Source organism: Pararge aegeria, chromosome 3, assembly GCF_905163445.1.
Source record: "Pararge aegeria chromosome 3, ilParAegt1.1, whole genome shotgun sequence".
NCBI lineage: Eukaryota > Metazoa > Arthropoda > Insecta > Lepidoptera > Nymphalidae > Pararge > Pararge aegeria.
Genome location: NC_053182.1, coordinates 11,356,304 through 11,376,655, shown reverse-complemented (window position 1 = coordinate 11,376,655; position 20,352 = coordinate 11,356,304). Strand labels below are relative to the sequence as shown.

Sequence of the window (20,352 nt, the reverse complement as noted above, 5' to 3'; positions counted from 1 at the left end):
CAGAATTTTAACAAATTGCTCATAGTAAATTAAACCATCACCACCACCTCCAGCAGCTGAGAGAGAATCAATAAACCTATCAACGGAATCTGCGTACGCAGGCCATTGTGCTTTTGTTAGCTTATACTTAAGTAGCGGGTTAGGCACTTTGAACGGAATCGACCTTTGGGCCAAAGTGAGAAGAATAGGGCAATGATCGCTGCCGTGCGAGCTTGGGAGGGTTTGCCAAGACATAAGTGAGGCTAAAAAAGGAGAACAAAGAGATAGGTCTAAAGCAGACTTAGGGTTCTGATCTGGGTATACTCTTCTTGTCGGAGATCCGTTATTGAGAATACATATGTCAAGCTCATCAAAGAGTTCCATCAAAAGAATGGCAAACCCGTCACATGAGTGGGAACCCCAGGCTGTGTGGTGAGAGTTAAAATCTCCCATTACTACAATAGGGGAATTTAGTGATAGAAGTATAGATTTCAACTCTGGGATAAGTGATGAATGTGGGTGTGGAATATACACAGAGAGGAAATATATTTTAAGTACTTTAACAGCTACAGCATTGAACTTTTTACCGTGGGAGGGAAGAGGAATGGAGGAATAGATGAGAGAGCGCCTGACTAGGATAGCGCTTCCCGCATACCCATCATCCCTGTCATCCCTCAGACAAGTAAAGCCCGAGACCCTAAAATGGGAAACTGGCTTAAGCCAAGACTCAGAGATGGCAAGAATGGCAGGTTTATATTCGTTTATTAGTAAAGATAATTCATGTTTTTTACTACTTAGACTTTTACAGTTCCATTGTAGAATTGTGACTTAGTCCATTATAAAGAAGAGAGATGATTTTTATCAATATATTTGCAACGTTGGACGGTAATGATTGGGTAGTAATCTTTTCTAAAAGATCAATTAGGGATGTTTTTAAACAGGGTCATCATTGTCACTAGAATTAGTAAAGTAAGAGTGATCATGGTTGGAATTAATGGCACAGCCATTGCCTAGGGAAGATGAACAGTTACCAATGATATTTTTATGAGCTTTTTGGTCGTATCCCTTTCTTGGGCTAGGTCTAGGACGAGGACTGCTAATAACCGTTTTTCGGTAAGATCGTGTAGGAATTGATTTAAACTGGGTATTTTCATGACCAGAGTCATGATTATTAGATGAAGCAAACATTTGCTTAGATATTTCGGCATAAGAATGGTGGCTAGGCGGGAAACGGGAAGAAGCTTTCAATATAGGATATATTATCTTGAGACATAGCCTGCTTAATAGACTGTTCGCGCGTATGTTCAGAACAGTTTTTGTCAGTAGCTAAATGCCCTCCTGAACAAAATATGCATAATGCATCATCCATAGTTATGTTGCAAGTATCTCCGGTATGTTGCTGTAGCACCTAGGTTTTGAGCGCCATTGGATTTTTGTATGACCAAATCTACAACAATTTACACATTGTATGGAAGGGAAATAGTACGTTTCTACTGGAAGAGATGTATGGTAAGAGTTAATTTTATTGGGAAGAATTTGTCCTCTAAATGTGACGACTACCGATTGGGTTAGAACCCAAGTCACAATGCCTTCTGTTATTTGCTTCCGGTTAAGTCTTCTGGCTTTAAGCACCTCTCCACAGCCGGAAGGGAGATCAAGAGACTCGACAAATTCATCCAGGTGCCATTCAACAGGAACTCCTCTTACTAGACCCATTCGAGTTATATTAAACGTAGGGATGTATCCCTTAAATTCTGCATCCCCACACTTAAATTCCACAGACATCTTATTTCTACCTACGCTCTTAACACCGTCATTAACAATAGATTTAATTTTATTCTTATATAAAAATTGACCGATTTTTATTGCCCTGATAGAAGAGCCAGCCGAGGGATCAGTCACTTCGCGTGATACATAAACAACAAAAGGGCCTGAATCCGTGTCCAAGTATTTTTTAGATGCATCTTCTAGGGATGGATGGATATAAATCAACTGAATAGAGGGATTTGCAGATGCAGGATCACTGATAGATTTTTTAATGAGGCGTGGATTTTCTCTTCTCTGCGTACGCTTTCTCGTCTGCGTCTCTCGTCTTTTTCTTTTTCTCGTCTGCGTACGCTGTGGGATTTCTACATGCTCTCCTGGATAAGGGTGCATTGGAGGATCTGCCTCCATGTTCCCCCAGCTTGGTACTTCGGCGGACGAATACAATAAGCAAGCACTTACCAACAACAAATATTGCACAAAATATAAACACAAAACTATAATATATTTTACACCAAAGTCTCTCTGATCCGTGCGTTAACCACAGCTATTAAAAAGACACTCGAAACAGTTATTATTATTTGTAACCGAAAATTTTATGTTTGGCGGCATAAAAATTCAACGTTGTTTCGCGCCATCTTTTTCTGGAAGTATATTGTTGCCCACAGAGAAGTAAATAGACAAATGGATAGCATCCGTCGCATTCACACAAGTAAGAGAACAACTTATGTATACGTCTTGTAAATAAACGAGATAAAGCGATAGGGTCTTTTGTCTCATACCGCGTGCCAGTTTTTTCATGGATTAGCAAAGCACTTTGCGAAACAAGTTTGACAGTTAGCCATCGTTTTATTAGTAAGAGATACTTTTATTAGTAAGAAATTCAAGATAAACGGATTGTGAGCACAAAAACACAGACCTAACTAATTTGACATTGTTAATAACCAGCTTCCGTGAAGAATTTCTGCGAAAACATGGTTCGGTGCAGTGTTTTAGGATGTAAAAGTGATAGTGAACGTAAATTTACGGATTTATCGTTCCACTCGTAAGTACAATACTTTTGATTTGCTAAAAGTATAAATAATTATCGTTTATTATATTTCTATAATATACAACACAATTTGCAATAGAAAATAGATCGTTTATAAGGTTTTATGCTAATTTTAATCATAGATAACCTAAAGTATAATAGAGTGCAGTGTTGCCTACATTCAACATGAAAATTGCCCAAACTGCGCAGTTTAATTTATTAAAATTATAGAATTTCAAGTTTTATGTGTCAATAATGAAAAAATGTATTTGGTGGAACTGTAAGAAAAAAACTTGTTGACTCCAACAAATATGCAAGCACTACGTTGTAAAGTCTAAAGCTAATTTTTTTTATACTCCTCGAAATATTTCGGAATCCATCGAAGATAGTCTTTGACTATTTTCATGTACAGAAAAGTAAACTTAAAATTATACTATGCGGAGAAACGAATCTCCCAACTATTATTAAAAATTATGTTTAAAATATTTTGTTCCAGTTTTCCTACGGTCCATAATTTATTGTTGATATGGGTTGAATCCACAGGTCGCACTTATTGGACACCCAAAAAGAGTTCAAAGATTTGCAGCAAACACTTTCATAAACATATGGTCATTAAAAAGAACAAGCTAACGATTCTGTATCCTAACGCTGTTCCAACACTGGTCAGTGAATAATTTAGCTTTTGAGTTTTCATTGTATGGAGATATGCTGGATGATATAATTATGACACTTTTTGTTTATTAGCCTACTATAAAATCATATTTAGTTTGTATATATATAGATTTATAATGTTAATGACAAAGTTGCCTGGAAGCTAGCCGCTCCGCTTTCATCTTCCAACTAATTACGAGCCATCTCATAAAAAAAACTGCTAAATTGCTTCACAGACCAACGTACTAATGTTATTCCATAAATGTTCCCTTTTTACAATTAAGTTAATTACGGAACATTAAAAATAAGTGCAGCTGCTTCTAATGAAACAAATGCCTACATTTTGCTACACTGATAAAGTTTAGTATGGAAAGAAAATTCCTGTAAAACTAGTCTTAAGTTGGAAATAAATAAATAAATTTTGTATGTAACAAATAGTAATAAACAAATACCAACAAACTATAAGTGTGGTAGAACCTACCTTAGAATCGGGGTAAAAAAAATGTATGGCAACACTTCTCAAATATGCTCTGTCTCACAAGCGGCACGCCAACTATTCGTCTATTTTATGGAGGGTAGAGGTAAGGAGAGTCATCTGTGTATATGAAAAAGTGTCGTCAAAATGTATTAAATTAGGATGGCGCCACATTTGCATCAGGGTAACTCTTAAAAGAAGCGCCAAATATAAATATTGTTAGAGTAGGCTTGAAAAATAAACAAGGAAGTAAGGTTATATTTACCACAATATTTTGTACAACGTAAGTTGTTGAAATTCCCAATAATTAACTACTTTAGTCGATAATGACATTAAATTTTTTAACTCGGCATACTTCAATTCATCTACGATTGCTACATTCATACCATACCCTGTGCATCCACCAGCGCCATTGTGGAGGATTTTTGAACTGTTATTTAGCGCAACATCTGGACACTTTTTCAACTTTTCTCCCATATAAGATGACTCTCCTTACCTCTACCCTCCATAGTCTATTTACTTCTCTGTCTACGTTGTTGCCTTTCTTTCTTGTTAACTTTCTTTCACTGTCACCAAAGACTAGATCACTACCATAGTATACTCGGAGACAGTCACATTTTGTGTAACAACCAGTGTTTATTTTGTGTTTCAAAATCTGCACCAATAATGCCTCACAGTCATTGCCATGGGCATGGCCATGACCACGATCATGTCAACGTTGAAGAGTTGGGTATTCAGTACAATCTTTTTCAAAAAATTGATAAGGATAATCTGCAATGTCTGAATGAAAGCGTTGAAGGCGCTGGAAAAACGGTTTTTAAGGCTTGGGACCAAAGATTAGATAGAGAGCAGGTAGAATTATTTTCCTATTCTTAAATTCATATATTTATTTTGCATAAACAACGTAATTTATATTATTTACAATCCGGTACTTGCTCAAATAAGTTACTGAGCATACACTGGAATAATGAAACCTACTGTACACAGGTCTGTCGTGCAGTACATTGGCTTGTGCTCTTTGTATCCTGCTATCTAATGACAACACATCCTATAAAGATCTGTCTTGTCCATCACCCTGAGGTGTAATCCTAAAACCTCATGTGCCTGTAATTACACAGGCAACCTTGCCTTTCAGACAAGAACAAAGTAATGCTGCTTGGCAGCAGAAATAAGCTTGTTGGTAGCACTTCCTGAGGTGAGCTATAGAGTATAGTGATAGCACAAAAAGCTTATTACTACAATGTCATTTGTACACCTTGAGAGAAGTCCACAAACACAACATTCTATTTCAGTTTTTGGGATTAGGCAAGACATTTCCCCTTTGAGCTTTATGAAGATTTTAATTTTTAATATAATCTCTCTCTCGTACAACCATTAATAAAAGATTTGTTTGTGTGTCACAGCCACCATGAACATTTTTTTAAATATTTTAAAAAGATTTTTTTTATCCCTTAAATAGCTCTCTCTTATACAAATTTATTTAAGCAACCAATTGGTACTTAGCCAAGTATTTTTCTTCTTATTTTTTAGTATGTTGAAAGTGATGCTGATGAGGAGTTACTTTTCAATATTCCTTTTACTGGAAATGTTAAACTAAAAGGTATCAGGATAGCTTCAGAGGATACAGAATCACACCCAGCAAAGTTAAGACTGTAAGACCTTTTGTTTGATATCTAAGCTAATTTTTCTCAGCTCAAAGTCAAGTCAAATATTTCTTCACTTTTAATACATGGTTCTTAAAGAACTAATAACATTACTTAAAAACATAAAAATAAAGGAAAATTTCCTTTTATTTTTTCATAGCTCAATTGCTGAACAAATCTTGCAGAATTCTCTACTAAATTGTATGCACCCTTCCTACTGGGAGACCCTGTCAGGAATAATTGAAGTAAACCTACCGTCACTGCCTATAAAGAAATAAATAGATTTTGATGAATTTTGGTACACAGCTATAGAATAAGCAATGGCATGCACAGGATGTTTAATTAGGGAACTGATTAATCAATCAGATGATATTATATAATTGGCAGTGCTTTCACACATGCATGTCTTTCACAGCTCTAATGAAATATTTCGACCATATTAGCATAGATTTTTTAAAAATCCTATTCAGTTTATTTGTAACATACAAGTTGAAAGGACATAAAAATAAATCTATGCTAGTATTATTATGTCACAGAAGAGTAAACTTTCAGTTTTCTAACAATAAAAAAAGTAAGTATCAGAGATTATGTTTTTTAGATTTAAAAATAAACCCAATATGACATTTGATGATGTTTCAATGGAACCAGATCAAGAATTTGAACTCCAGAAAGATACTGATGGCATGCTTGAGTATAATCCAAAGTAAGTAAATCTAAATCAACAATCAAGTGGAAATGGCACTGAAATACACTGAGTCTGTGCAGGGTACAATATTTGTGAAAAATTTCATCAGATTGGTTCAGTTGAAGGCTCAACTGCTGAACATATTGTAAAGTTAAGAATATATTGTAAAGTTGGATAATCCGTAGTGACCATATTGGATAAGCATGGCGGGTCTATGCTCTAAAATTGTCTCTCCTATGAGTCTCCTATGCGCCCTATGCCCAGCAGTGGGAAGTTAATAGGCTGCCGATGATAATGAATTTGTAGTACAGTCGGGTTCAAACTTTGTTGGTTTTGATGTGCAGAATTCAATATTCTGTATTAGCCAATCAGCAGGATGGTACAGTTTACTACCTGCACGGAACTTAACTTGCAGCTAACTTCTGCAACTACATAAAGTTTGAACCGGACTGTAGTAGTTTCTTATGGCATGGTAAAGAGTACTTGACTGCATAATACTTCATCATCATCATAAAAAATACATTACAAAAAAATTTATTTATTTTTAATTCATAGTGTCATCATCATCATCAACGTCCACTGCTGACATGGGTCTTTTGTAGGGCGTTCCAAAATCCAAACTCCACGATTTTGGGCCGCTTGTATCCAGCGGCTCCCCGCGATTCGCTTGATGTTGTCTGTCCACTTGGCTGGGGGTCGACCAACGCTACGTTTACCGGTGCGGGGCTGCCATTCAAACATCTTAGAACCCCAACGTCCATCGGTTCTCCGAGCTATGTGCACCGCCCATTGCCACTTTAGCTTTGCGACTCGTTGAGCTATGCTGGTAACTTAAGTTCTTTCTAAGGATCAGAAATGAGGAATTTCTGGTTTGATCACGTAGAGATACTCCTACCTAACATAGCTCTTTCCATCGCTCGCTGAGTGACTGTGAGCCTTCTTATGAGGCCCATAGTTAGCGACCACGACTCTGATCCTTAAATCATCACTGGCAACACGCACTGTTCGAAGACTTTGAGACTTTGAGGGATTGTGGACGAAAGATGTCACGAAGTTTCCCGGACGCTGCCCATCCGAGTTGGATTCGGCGGTTTACCTCTTCCTCGAAATATTTCTTGATTTTTTTTTCTCTAATGCTGCTCTCTTATGCTCCATAAGAGAATAAAAATCAGGAAATATTTTTCTATAATTTTAAATATAATTTAGTTATATTTTACTATATAAGAAATATTTTTTTTATAATTTGTGTCAACATTCACACAGAAATGAATTTACCCTACCTATTGATAATAATATTGTATTTTTTTATTTTATTTCAGAATTGTCACATTCTCTTCAGTTACACACTTGACTATGCATTTTCCTAGCAACTTTGGGGCAGAAAGTACGAAAATATATTATATCGGACTAAAAGGAGAATGGACGCCAGGCCATAAACATGGAGTTACTATTTGCACATATGAATCAAGACCTATGATTGATGATCATAAATTAAAAAATTTAGATTCTGTATACAAACCAGTGGATTAGAGATAGATCTTAATAAACTTACTAAAACTGTAATGTGTGTTTGATCATAGGTATTAATTGAGGAAAAGCAGATACTAAGTATAAATTTACAGTTTAGTTTGAATATAAAATATATATTTTTTGTTTTCTATTTTAGAATGTTATGCATCTATTATAGTAACAAAATTGTTAATAATATTAACTGGAGTTAAACAATTTCTAATTTTTATAATTTTAATTACGGTTTTTACCTACACTTGGAGGAACTATCAATTTTATAAATTTAAAATGCATATAAAAATTTTCGAAACCGACAGGATTTGAACCTGTGACTCAGTAATAACTTAATTGGAGAAAACGCTCAGGCCGCGATTGCCAGAGAGTCGTTGTCGGTTCCGAAATTTTTTATATGCATTTTAAATTTATAAATTAAACAATTTCTATTATAAGAAAACCTGTCGGACCCTTAATGTCTCTGTTCATTTATGGTAGCACTTCTGGTGCTACTATGACTAAAAGACTTCTTGATTTTTGGGAGACGTCAAACTATGTAGGAAAAGGAGCAGTGGCGTGTCCTTAAATTTTACCCTATTAATAAAACTAAAACTCGCAATAACTCCTCAATTAAATTTCCGTTTGAAATGAATTATAAAGTATATAATAATAAAACAATTTAAATAAGAATTAATACTGCGATACCAATGTAACCCACTTTAGTCTCTACCAGCGATATAATAAAATTTTAGAACAAAGCTTTGGGACTTTTTTCGAGATGATAATGGGTACTTTAATCTTGTAGTACATATATTTTTATACATCAACAATAATTTTTTCAGCGCACGCCAAGTAATTAATTGTATAGGCAAATTTTGGCTTAATGCAATTTTCTTAAGAATTTCCAATGTAACTTCCTGATAAAAGTTTCTTTTGTTGAAGAATTGGTCATAATCGGTCGAATACTTTTGAAGCCTATTCGGTACAAACAAACAAACAACAAAAAAAGAAAGCTTTCCTCTTTATAATATTAGTTTAGATTGGCTTTTACTTGATACGTAGTATGTATTTCTGTTTGGTCATAAGGCTAAATACGCATTTTTTTGTAAATTAATCCAAGGCTCTGCACAACAAAGACGCCACTGAATAGGATGTGGATTTGATATAAAATTAATAATAAAACGAGATCATATTAATTAGTTTATTTTTACACTAGAATATCTATGATCTATTTAAATGTATTTATTTACAGACTTCGTAGGTATTAAATATGCGAATGCCTACCTTCGTTACATAATGTTGTATAGAAAAAAAGCCGTCCATCCACTGGTTTTACTCACTGTGAGGTACACGAAAAGTAGGTACTATTTACCCGTGCACTCACTGCATTACGATAGAAATAAAGTTCAAAAATATTTCGAAAATTGACAATAATTTATATTGTTGTCTCCTCATCAAATGCTCGATATCGTTTCGTCTAAAATTGTTTGTGGGTAAAACTGGTGTGTGACGGATCGCAAATTGTGTTATTGTTCTAAAGATTAAGTATTTAAATTCTTATTATTATTTAGTATAGGTAATAATTCGTTCTACGAATAAAACATATTAAAATAACATTGTATTACTGGTATAATGCTACTTACTAATAATTGTTTTTTTATTCGGTGTATTTGCGAATCCCAATGTAAGTACTTTATATTTACTGAAAAATGAAACTATTTAAAAATATATTTAATATGGCACTTCGGCCAATCAACATTTATATCGAGTATGGCAGTGTTAACATGATAATGCCTGTGAATCTTAGAAAAAAAGTAAAGTATACCTATCTTACTTTTTTATTAACGACCATTTTCTACATTCAATCTATCTGTATAATCTGTAAATAAGTTGCTAAGCAAAGTTGTTATAAACCTTATAGATTACGGATAGATTGGATGTAGAAAATGGAAAAAGATCTACAGGTATTGTCACGATAAAAATATTAAATAATATCTACATTTGACTAAGTTGCTTAAACTTATAGGATTGGGAGGTACATAAAGTTGTAATGAGTTCCTGGTTGATACTGTAGTTTAGTGATTGATTTTTCAATGACGACGCCTGCCCCGCACGTACCGCGTTTGGCCGTATGGTCCTGGACGTAAGCGGTACGGCCGGTACCCTCCGGGACGGCGCACTGCGTTCGGGACTGCCTCCACTGAGGCCGTGCCGCTGCGAACGGTGCTTGACCGGCCTGGTTGCCGCCTCATACAAACCGCACATCTAAATAATTCAAACGAAAAATAATACATTACCTACTAAAGATTGATACCACCGTTCGCTATGAGAAAGAAAGTTCAATAAAACCACATTTGTCTATAATTTACAATGTTCAAACTTCAGCCATGCAGTGACGTGGGCCTTTGACCAGGGTATGCATAAATAAAGAAGATGGCATAAAATGGAAAAGACCTTCGACTTTATGAGTTATAAGTACAAACGATTTAGGGTAGGCAGTGCTTTAGTTCATGTATGAAGTGCACGCCACTGCAGCCATGAACCCAGAGCTCAGCAGACCATCGCCATTCCATACTCCATTAAAAGACCATAATGACCAAATAGTCATTCACAAATGGAATTTTAGCGAAATCAGCTTACACTCCATTTTTTGTAACTTTAGTTTAGCACACTTGTTTTTTTTTATATTTTTAAATCTGTACACTAAAAAGTAACAGAGATTCACTTCCATTCTCCTTAAATAACCTTAAGCCTTGGTTCGAGTGGCACAGAAGCCTCTCGCCCTCAGGATGACTTTTCGTAGAATTAAGCTTGAGATGGTAAGGATAGATTCGGAAGCAGTATTTGGTAAAATTTAAGTGGAAGATTATTTTTTATTCTACTGCAAGTTACCCCTTGACTGCAATCTCACCTACCGGTGAAGGATGATGCAGTCGAAGATGGTAAAGGGCTAACGTGTTAGGGAAATAACAGTTATATTAAACTCATACCACTAATCGATTTCCAAACGATATAGTACCGGAACGCTGAATAGCTCCGCGGTACGTCTTTGTCGGTAGGGTGGTAACTAGCCACGGCCGAAGTCTTTCACCAGATCAGACCAAAAATTCCCAATTTCTCCGAACCCGGGACCTCCCATGTAAAACCATAGCGCGCACCGCTGCGCCATCCAGGGAGATCCATCGCCATCTTAATAAGAAGAAGGAGATAGTATTTACCTGCCGATTTTCGATATTTTATCGCCCTTCAATGTTTGTTGTCGGGGTTTTTGGAACATCTCACTGGGGTCCAATGCGGAAAGCCAGTATGACAACACCGTAGCAAAGTAGTTGCACCGCCCGAGTCCGTTGCATTCTATGACGGGCCGTGATCTAAACTCGCGTAGGCACGAGCCCGGCGATATTAAACTTTGGCCGGCTGCATCCATACCAGCCGTTTGCTATTTGAACAGAAAACATTTAGAGTAAGTTGCTAATATAATTGATACTAATCTGATTTAAACCAGATCCGAAGAATGATAAAATTTTACTACATAATATGCGATATGCATTTGATGACGTTAATCTTGGTACTATTTTAATCACTGACCTCTACTATACTATAGTACGCGTATAATAGAGGTCAGTGATTTTAATCGACTTTTAAAAATTTTAAGGTAGTGATGACAGGTGAAGTCGGTTGTATTTTGTTTATTCAGAACACCGTCATTTAAGGTGCGGATTTGAAAAATAAAGTTAGTTCTTTTTCTTAATCGGGGGCATGGCAGTGCCTCCGCCAAGTCGAGCGCGAAGCAAACACTGCCGTACCATCCTTTACTGGAACCATTTCGCTGCATCTTCAGGCCCCTATTTGTGAACCTCTGGATAAGACCAGAACGCAGAAATTTTCGTCATCCAGCAAGCTATAATCACGATCAGATCAGATTAGAGAAAATTCCGCAATTATAAATTCCCAAATTGCCCCTGGCGGGAATCTTACCCGGAACCCCCTACTTTGTGCCACAGCGCTTACCAGCCTTTTTGTATTTTTACGTCACACATTCCAATGGGATTAATTGAATTAAATAGAGAACCTAGGTTTTTTTAAATATCTCCTTTACTATCAATACGTACCTGCCCTTTGTTAAAAACTGTTAGGTAGGTACTTCGACTAACAAAACATTTTGCAAGAGAAGAATTAGGCAGAAGGACAGTATCATACATATATATAATCATATCATGTCACTCCCTTATCTAATATAAGTCCAACTAAATGTTAGGATATATATCAGTAACCCAAAACCCATAATCGGTTTCTATGCGGCGTCCACCCGAGCGCTAAATTGCTTGATGCCACGTCTTTGTCGGTAGTGTGGTAACTAGTCACATCAAGCCTCTGACCCAACCTGGTCAAATGAAATTCAGAAATTATGAATTATCAAATTGAACATCCCCACTTCGATATAAGACCACATCGTTGACCGCAGTTTCAAAGAGGTCGTAGATTATTTTTAAATTGTACTTTTGTTGACAGATTTAACCTAACCTAACCTAACCTAACCAGCTTTCTACTTACCATTAAGAAACTGTATCCCACCCATAGCTCGTCCCAGTCAGGTGGACAACTTGGTGTTATGCTACTTTGGCTATGAATTGCGATGGACCTTGTTGATGACTCGCATACTTGGCATCTTAAACAAAAACTCACGTTTATTTACAAAAATAAACATTGGACCTATCTATTATATCTATTGGCCTACCTAGGTACCTACAACAACTCGTACACTTATTTTTACCTAGCAGAACCACAAGTTTAGGAAAGTACCAACTATTTTTGATATTCTACTTAACAGTTTTTATTCTTAGCTTACGTTTTAACTTTTAAACTTAAATGTTATTATCAAACAATTCACATTATAGAGTAAAGGTACAGTCAAGAAATGAAAAGGTTCGTTACCTTAGTGTCGGTTTTCGCTTGCACTAGTACTGCAAGAGTCTATTACGCCAACATACCAATTACCAGTGCAAGAAACAGTGCTGCTAACAAACACAACACACTATCTTTCTGTTTTAGAGGACAGTATGCTACCAAGGTTGGTATGGTACTCATACCAACCAACAAGAAGGTTTATCAAACATAATTATCTTGTTGACAAGATAAATACTCAAACGACTTTAATTTAAACAATTTTGAACTTTACTTACGAACAGTTAAACATTATTTTTTCTAACTCGAGTCTATTCAGTCAGAGTCTTAACATAGTTTCAAAAAGTTATATGTGCGTAAGTTATACGTTGAACGAATCAATTTGAAAATCGACGAACCTTTTTATTCCGTGACTGTACATTATCGAAAGGTATGTGAAAATAAATAAATCAGAGTGCCTAGGGTGAGATTTCCTACCTATTCGATGGCGTGAAAGTTAATTAAGATTTATATGCAAAATGAAACAGCGCCACCTAGTTATAAGAACAGACGCTCTCACGATTTTTAAAATAATTCAAATTAAATGAAACTTTTAAATGAGCTTTTCTTTAGGTATCCCCGATAATGCGTAAATCCAATCAAAAAGTATGTATAGGCATTGTGAAATATACCTATAAATTTTTACCTGGATATATAGGATTGTACATTTCTTGCTTCGATGGGTGTCATTGCCATTGGCATAGGTTCTGGAGTAGAAAGCCAAAAACTGTAGTCTTCTCTTTGAGCAAAGTTACATCGTTGGTTCAAGTCACAAAACATAAAAGGCATTGTTGAGAATTTTTGTAGGCAACTTCCAGGGGCACCTGAATATAAAAGACATCATTAAAATAGAGCAATAACGTATCTTTTGCAGACTACAGCACTTATGGCTTTATGTTAAAGCGCTTACGGGTCCATGATCAATTAATTAACAAATGGGCTTCCATAATAATTAATGTAATTTCAAATCTCAAAGAGAACAATCGGTATATAAAATAAATAAAAATTTTGAATTTAAGTTATATAGGATACAATAAATGTCTCATCTACTAACCTAAATCTTGTCCATGAGCCTTAGTACTAGCAACAATATGTAGTAACGAGTATCCTTCCCAAAGAGTCGTTGTTCCAGGTGGACACTGTGGAATGGTTCTCTTTTGTGAATGTACTGCGAAGGTAAATCCTCTCGATTTGGGTAATGGCGGTAGCGGTGCAGGTAATCCAGGAGGGCCAGGTAAACCGCGGTTTCCTTCTAAACCTATCATACCTCTCGAGCCCGGGAATCCCACTTCTCCTATTTCGCCTGGATTCCCAGGAAGCCCGTAAGGACCAGGGTTACCCTTTTCACCTTTGGATCCAGGAATACCATTTTGTCCAAAGTTTCCAGGTGATCCAGGGCGTCCTGGCTGCCCTTCAAACCCAGCATAGCCTGAATCACCCCTTGAACCTCGCGCTATTTCTGCAGAAATCGTATCCCCTCTATCACCTTTACTACCTTTAAGTCCCAAATTGCCTTGTGAACCTGTTGGCCCCTCATCCCCCCGTACACCTTTAATTCCCATTTCACCAGTATAACCTCTGTATCCATTGGATCCAGAGTCTCCCGTGTCTCCTGCTATGCCCTTTAAACCATTATAGCCCGGATTTCCGCGATCACCAGATTGGCCTTTTGGACTTATAGCAAAACCAAGTTCTCCGACTTCACCCTTTCGTCCTGGAAATCCCGGAACTCCTTCTATTCCCCTAGGACCGGGTATTCCAGGTATACCACGCCTTCCTGGTGGACCATCGTCACCCTTTGTGCCTTTCTGACCTTGAAACGTAAGCCCAGGCTTACCGCGGAATCCCTGAGGGCCATCAACACCATATTCACCTGGCTTACCCTTTTGTCCCATAGGCCCTGGCCAACCTGGTAGACCGTCTGTTGCAGCTTTTCCCTTTTCACCGCGTTCAGGGTTAATACCGTCGAGTCCAGGTCGGCCTGGAGGACCGACATCACCTTGTATTCCTGGAAGACCCGGCTGCCCCCACATTCCTGACTCCCCTTTAATGCCGATATCTCCTCTATCTCCCTTAATGCCGTATTGTCCCATATCTCCAGCATCTCCTTTATAACCCTTAAGGCCTGCAAATCCTTCCATTCCTATATCACCCATTTCGCCCTTCGTTGCTGGTAAAAATGTTGTCTCACCAATGTCACCCATTTCCCCTTTATTACCAGTTTGACCTCTAGAGCCAGTTATACCACGAAATCCGATGTCACCAGGGAAACCAGGACGTCCTATTTTTCCAGGTTGACCTTCATATCCAAGATCCCCTTTCTTTCCGCGTATTCCTGGTATGCCTGTTGGTCCCATTATTCCCTTCGGACCGTCTTTACCCATTCTTCCAGGAAAACCAGGTAATCCGCGATATCCTTTGTCACCTCTTTCACCCGGTAAGCCTATGTCACCGTATGAACCAGCCATTCCTTTATCACCTGGTAATCCCCTATAGCCTGGTCTTCCATAAACACCTTGCTCACCTTTTCTGCCGCTGGCACCTTTATAACTTATACCAACACTACCTTCGTCACCCTTTATTCCTTTTGATCCAGGTAGGCCCGGCATGCCATCCATTCCATTAAAGCCTTGTTCACCTCTATCTCCGAAAATACCACTGGTTCCGTTTTCGCCACGTATACCTGAATAACCTATGAAACCCACATCACCTACGATTCCTAGAAAACCAGGAAATCCATCTAAACCAATTTCACCTGGATTTCCATTGAAACCACGCATACCTTTTTGTCCGGCTAGTCCCTGAGGACCCATTTTTCCAGGCAAACCTCTAAGCCCTGGTAAACCAAAATCACCACGTTCTCCAATTTCGCCATTAGTTCCCGGTCTACCCATTCTGCCTGGAAAGCCAATTCTACCCGGATTACCACGCTCTCCCACCCAACCTCGATTTCCAGCGCGACCTGCATCTCCTTTCAGTCCTTTTGGCCCCTGTACGCCTGATAATCCATTATTGCCTTGTGACCCTGGTTCCCCAATTATTCCTGGAAAACCTGGTCTCCCCGGTTGACCCGGTACCCCTGGAGGTCCTGGTATTATATTACCGGAAATACCTTTCCGTCCCTGAAATTAAATAAAACATTTAAAAAAAAAATCATCCTTACTAGTGTACGTTTGTCACGTAAAAATGGACTACTATTAGTGTTTGTAAAACAGCATGAAATGAGTTAAGGAACACTCTGCACAGACTTAGGCAACCTAACCTACCATATTATTCTACACGTAAGTATACGTACTGCTGTGTGCTGCTCTGTAGCGTAACGAATGCGATGTTATTAGAATTGGGTCTACTTTACCTCAAAAGTAGTTATATTTTAAGACAGATATTGTGAATTTGCGGGTTTTGGATTGACATTTACTGATATACTTTATTATTTTTTTGCTACAACCATCTAATTACTTTTTAAAGCTTAGTTATGCTGTAAGTAGTTGTTTGACACAGGCGGTTGGTTTAAAATTTCTGTAATAAAACCTTGCTCATATTCCGCTACAAATTCGTCGTAATAATATTTTGTACTTTGTTGAGTTTTCTCATTGATTTAATATGTTACCTACCATCGTGTTTCCACCTAAACTAGTGCGTCAAAGCGATACCGCAGCACTCTGTGTCGCGGCATCGCATTAGGTTTTACAACTATTCCCGCCGCGTATTTCTGCAGCGAATCGTTGCTGCCGATTGATTTAACATTTTAGTACATTTGGCCTTATCGATCGCCGACTTACTGCTGCTAATAGGGGTGAAGTTCGAAGTCGTGGTAGGACTGCAATAGACGTGTTTAGGCCCTTTAGGGCGTCAACACGTCTATTGCAGTAGGTGTGCGGCATAGAGTCGTTTGTGTGCGAAAAAGTGTAGCAGAGGGCGACTTACTAGAGGGTTGGGGTCTTAGCCAGCGTTTTATAAATATTTTTAACAAATTTTAACATTTTTAACGTTTATTCCTCGTATAATTTTAAGTTCATAGATTTCTGTGCCCAAGTGTGTGTACGCAATTTGTACGTAGAGAATCGTGTTAAATTAAAAAAAAAATCGGACCTCTCACGAACACAGAATCAACTTTATTGTATCTACTTAAGTATGTTGACTATTTAATGATGAAATTAAAATCACTCACCATCTCTCCGAAAGGTCCCTGTGGGCCCTCATCCCCAGAAATTCCTGTTTCTCCTTTAGGCCCCAAATATCCAGTTCTTCCTGGTGCTCCGTAGTATCCTTGCTCGCCCATGCCACCCAAATCTCCACGAGATCCATTTGCTCCCTTTTCGCCGACTATAGTAGCTAAGCCGAATTCACCGCGTGAGCCTTTTTGCCCTTTTGCTGCAGGAAGTCCGACAGCTCCTTGTGGTCCTTGACTACCGGGTTCCCCATAAGGGCCAATAAGACCTTTGTCACCGGGGAAACCTTTGGCACCCATAATACCTTGCTGCGTTATCCCCTCATTACCCTCATCTCCTCGAATACCCGGAAGACCATCATAACCCCTTACTCCGGGTTCACCTTTCCTGCCATACCAACCTACAGAAACAAACATATCATGGCATTAAAATAAAATAATACACTATAACGCAAGAACCAAGGACTAAGAACGTAGACATGGGATCGAGCTTTGGATCAAAGGTAAGGTAGAATACAAAATAGAGCGTGTAAAGGCGGTCCTATCACTAAAGCGATTTCTTCCAGACAACCTTTGACGTTAGGAAAGACGAAGGAACGCTTTTCGTCTGAAAGGTTTTCGATTATCTAATTTAATTAGTGCACTACTATTACCCGCGACTTCGTACGCGTGGAAGTTTCGATGTCTATTCGTTTCTTATTCTCTGCCTCTAACCTACTTTCCACTATGCAAAAAACATGTAGGTCTTTTGCTTCAGACCGGCGATAAAGACAACGGATGGCCCTCGAAACTACAAATAATAAATATTGGCCGGGGTGCGATTCGATTATATTATACTCGTATGTTTCGTAACCAATTTATGCTCGTTACAAAAACGCTGCTGAGTGTGAAGTGCCCGGACAACTTCTCAGCCATTAATGCTCCAGATTCGGGAAAATTAATATTTTTTTTTAATCTTGAAGGTTATGGGTTAAATTTAGAAAATTGCAATAAAAAAACGTCTTTTTATATAAGTATCTTTTTTAAGTAACTGTCGCATAATCGATCCGATTAATCGATTTCACATGATCAAAGCAAAGGGAGGTTCTAACCCTAACCTACTATGAATTTTATTTTTCAATGACGAATATATAGTTGTAATAAAAATGAATTACCACCGGACATTACCACTGGATTCAAAGCTTTTATCTTTTAAGTTTTGTACTACCTATGCTGGGTAGAGGAATTAAATGTAATGATTACCTTGTGGCCCACGTGGTCCCCTGTCACCCTTGACACCTTTTATGTTAACTCCGAAACCCAATGCTTCACCAGCTTCGCCTTTAAGTCCATCGTCACCAGGCTCACCTAATTGTCCTCTGTCAAGAAATGAAAAAAAAGATGTTGTAAACCCTAATATTACATATAAAAGTAGGTATAAAACAAGTCCGCGTCTGGCTATTTGTTCGCCAACTCCTCCTAAACTACGCAACGGACTGCGGTTTTCACCATCTTTTGCAGCGGATTTATAGAATAAAGCCTTAAATAAAAACATCAGAAATGTTCGCGAGGGCTCATGTAATTTTTGCCATCAGAAGAAAACGAATAGCATCCTTGATGAAAAGAACGTGGGTAAGTAACGGCATTCTGAAATCACTAATAAATTGATACGACTCTCCAATTTACAAGTTGTATATTAAACTCCACGTAGAGCTGCCTGGACGCAGAAATTTTAATTTGTAACCTTTTTTTTATATTGCATATTAAGAGTTAATGTATTTTTTTTAAATTTAGTTTAGTTGTTAATTATTCTATTTATGTTATAGTGTAGTGTGTAGTGATGGGTCAAAGATACCAAATAAAAAAATAAAAAAAATAAGTATTTTACAACTAGAAATAGAATATTTTGTAACAAAGTCGCCAAAAAATATTTTTTAAGATAATTTCGAGATGATGTCATACTTGATTCCCTTTTCTCCTTTCTGTCCATACAGAAAAGCGACCGGTATATCAGCTGGAGCACCGGGCCAACCGGGTGATCCATTTCGCCCATGTGACCCGTTGCGGCCTGGGTAACCAGCAGCACCGTCTTCGCCTTGGAGACCTTTCATACCATCTATGCCGTAACCACCAGGGAGTCCGGGCCATCCTCTATCCCCAGGCAGTCCAGGATCACCCATAAAACCTGCAAAGGTGTAGTATACGAAATTAGTAATAACATTAAGTTCGGAACATTTTTTAATGTAACTTAGAAACACACACTTTAATACACAACCATATCAGTCCGTAGACATCATAATATAGGGTCCTCAATACTTTTTTTTCACCTATTACCGTGTACTGATAGCTATAGGTAAGAAAAATAAAATTTTACTTGCCTGGTGGTCCACGTGGCCCTTGTTCCGCTTTAGTTAATGAGAATGGCGGTTGTATTAATTCACCTTGTCTACCTTTTGGACCCTGGGGGCCCGCCATTCCTGCTAGACCCTTGTTACCCTTGGGACCATCTGGTCCTGGAAGTCCAGGCAAACCAGCGTCTCCTTTTTGGCCTTGTAAACCAGAGTAACCTTCAAGACCCGGGTATCCTTTTAAACCTGGAAACCCATCATCGCCTCTGTGTCCTTTGGTACCCGGCGCACCTAAAACATATACAAAAATATCGATATCAAAATACAGTAATAATTCTTTTATTGAGTAAGTGAGCAGCTCCTTATGCATTTGACGTAATTAAAATGACAACCGATCACTGTACGAATTTTCACATAGAAAAATGACCGCCGTAGAGTATACTGGTCTAGGATTATTATATAAAATATTCAGAAATGAAATTAAAAAACTAGTCAAATTTTTTCCTCTACTAAGTAATCAATGTTTCCTCCTTGCTCTTTTGAACGAGGGATATCGAGCTTTAAACCCACAATTTGCTTCAATACTCATAAAGTGGCGCACCCCGCAATTACGTCCGCATACAACATGTTTCCTATACAAACTTTCTTCCGCTATTCCCGACCTACCGCGTCAAATCGCTTGCCTCTGCTATTACATTGTTTGCCCGGCTCCTTTGCTCGCAGCGGTATGATAAATACTATCTAAGCTATCAAAGGCAAAAAAAAATAATAGGCAGTTGAAAATAATATTATCTAACTGATATTGTCTGAGTTAGCGCATCAAAACAAAAAAAAACTTTCATCCCCTATTAAACGCCTTTGGCTTAGGAGAAGTTTCTAATGCCTAAGATACCTGTATTTTAAAATTTTAATGGTCAACCTAAATATAATTTTTTACCCATATAACTTAAAACACAGCCTTTCATATTAAAATTTATACACTGTTTAACTCCTTAGGGGTGAAATTTAAAAAGTTATATACCCTTTCTCAAGAATTGGGCTATCAAATACAAAAGGTCTAACTAATAGTTCCGGAGTATTGCCGCATCCAATAACTCGAAAAGACGGTTTTTTATAGTAACTTTCATCCCTTATACATGTATCCCTTATGTGTCTTTAGTCGTTATATGTGATTAGTCGT

General features: G+C 37.7%; 2 protein-coding genes across 2 annotated transcripts in view; one reads left to right on the top strand and one right to left on the bottom strand.

The window, feature by feature from the left end:
* The first annotated feature begins 4,425 nt into the window (after positions 1-4,425).
* LOC120637453 (PITH domain-containing protein CG6153) lies at positions 4,426-7,790 on the top strand. The gene is made up of 4 exons (XM_039909303.1): positions 4,426-4,751; positions 5,430-5,551; positions 6,141-6,245; positions 7,547-7,790. The coding sequence occupies exons 1-4, from the start codon at positions 4,566-4,568 to the stop codon at positions 7,755-7,757; spliced, it is 624 nt and encodes a 207-aa protein (XP_039765237.1). The 5' UTR covers positions 4,426-4,565; the 3' UTR covers positions 7,758-7,790.
* A 1,046-nt stretch (positions 7,791-8,836) lies between these two features.
* LOC120637452 (collagen alpha-5(IV) chain) overlaps positions 8,837-20,352 on the bottom strand; it is a 35,963-nt gene continuing 24,447 nt past the window's right edge. The window contains exons 7-15 of the mRNA XM_039909302.1: positions 19,203-19,463; positions 18,787-19,009; positions 18,088-18,203; positions 16,846-17,246; positions 13,729-15,796; positions 13,321-13,498; positions 12,285-12,399; positions 10,949-11,169; positions 8,837-9,995 (exon numbers count right to left, since the gene is read on the bottom strand). Of these exons, the coding sequence (XP_039765236.1) occupies positions 9,821-9,995; positions 10,949-11,169; positions 12,285-12,399; positions 13,321-13,498; positions 13,729-15,796; positions 16,846-17,246; positions 18,088-18,203; positions 18,787-19,009; positions 19,203-19,463 (3,758 nt within the window). The 3' untranslated portion in view covers positions 8,837-9,820. The remainder of the gene's footprint in view (positions 9,996-10,948; positions 11,170-12,284; positions 12,400-13,320; positions 13,499-13,728; positions 15,797-16,845; positions 17,247-18,087; positions 18,204-18,786; positions 19,010-19,202; positions 19,464-20,352) is intronic.

What these genes read in the sequence shown, in the direction of transcription:
- LOC120637453 (XM_039909303.1), top strand. Translation starts at nt 4,566, where the DNA reads ATGCCTCACAGTCATTGCCATGGGCATGGCCATGACCACGATCATGTC. An exon ending in AAAGATTAGATAGAGAGCAG is followed by an intron (nt 4,752 to 5,429) that starts GTAGAATTATTT and finishes CTTATTTTTTAG; the next exon opens with TATGTTGAAAGTGATGCTGA. An exon ending in CACCCAGCAAAGTTAAGACT is followed by an intron (nt 5,552 to 6,140) that starts GTAAGACCTTTT and finishes TATGTTTTTTAG; the next exon opens with ATTTAAAAATAAACCCAATA.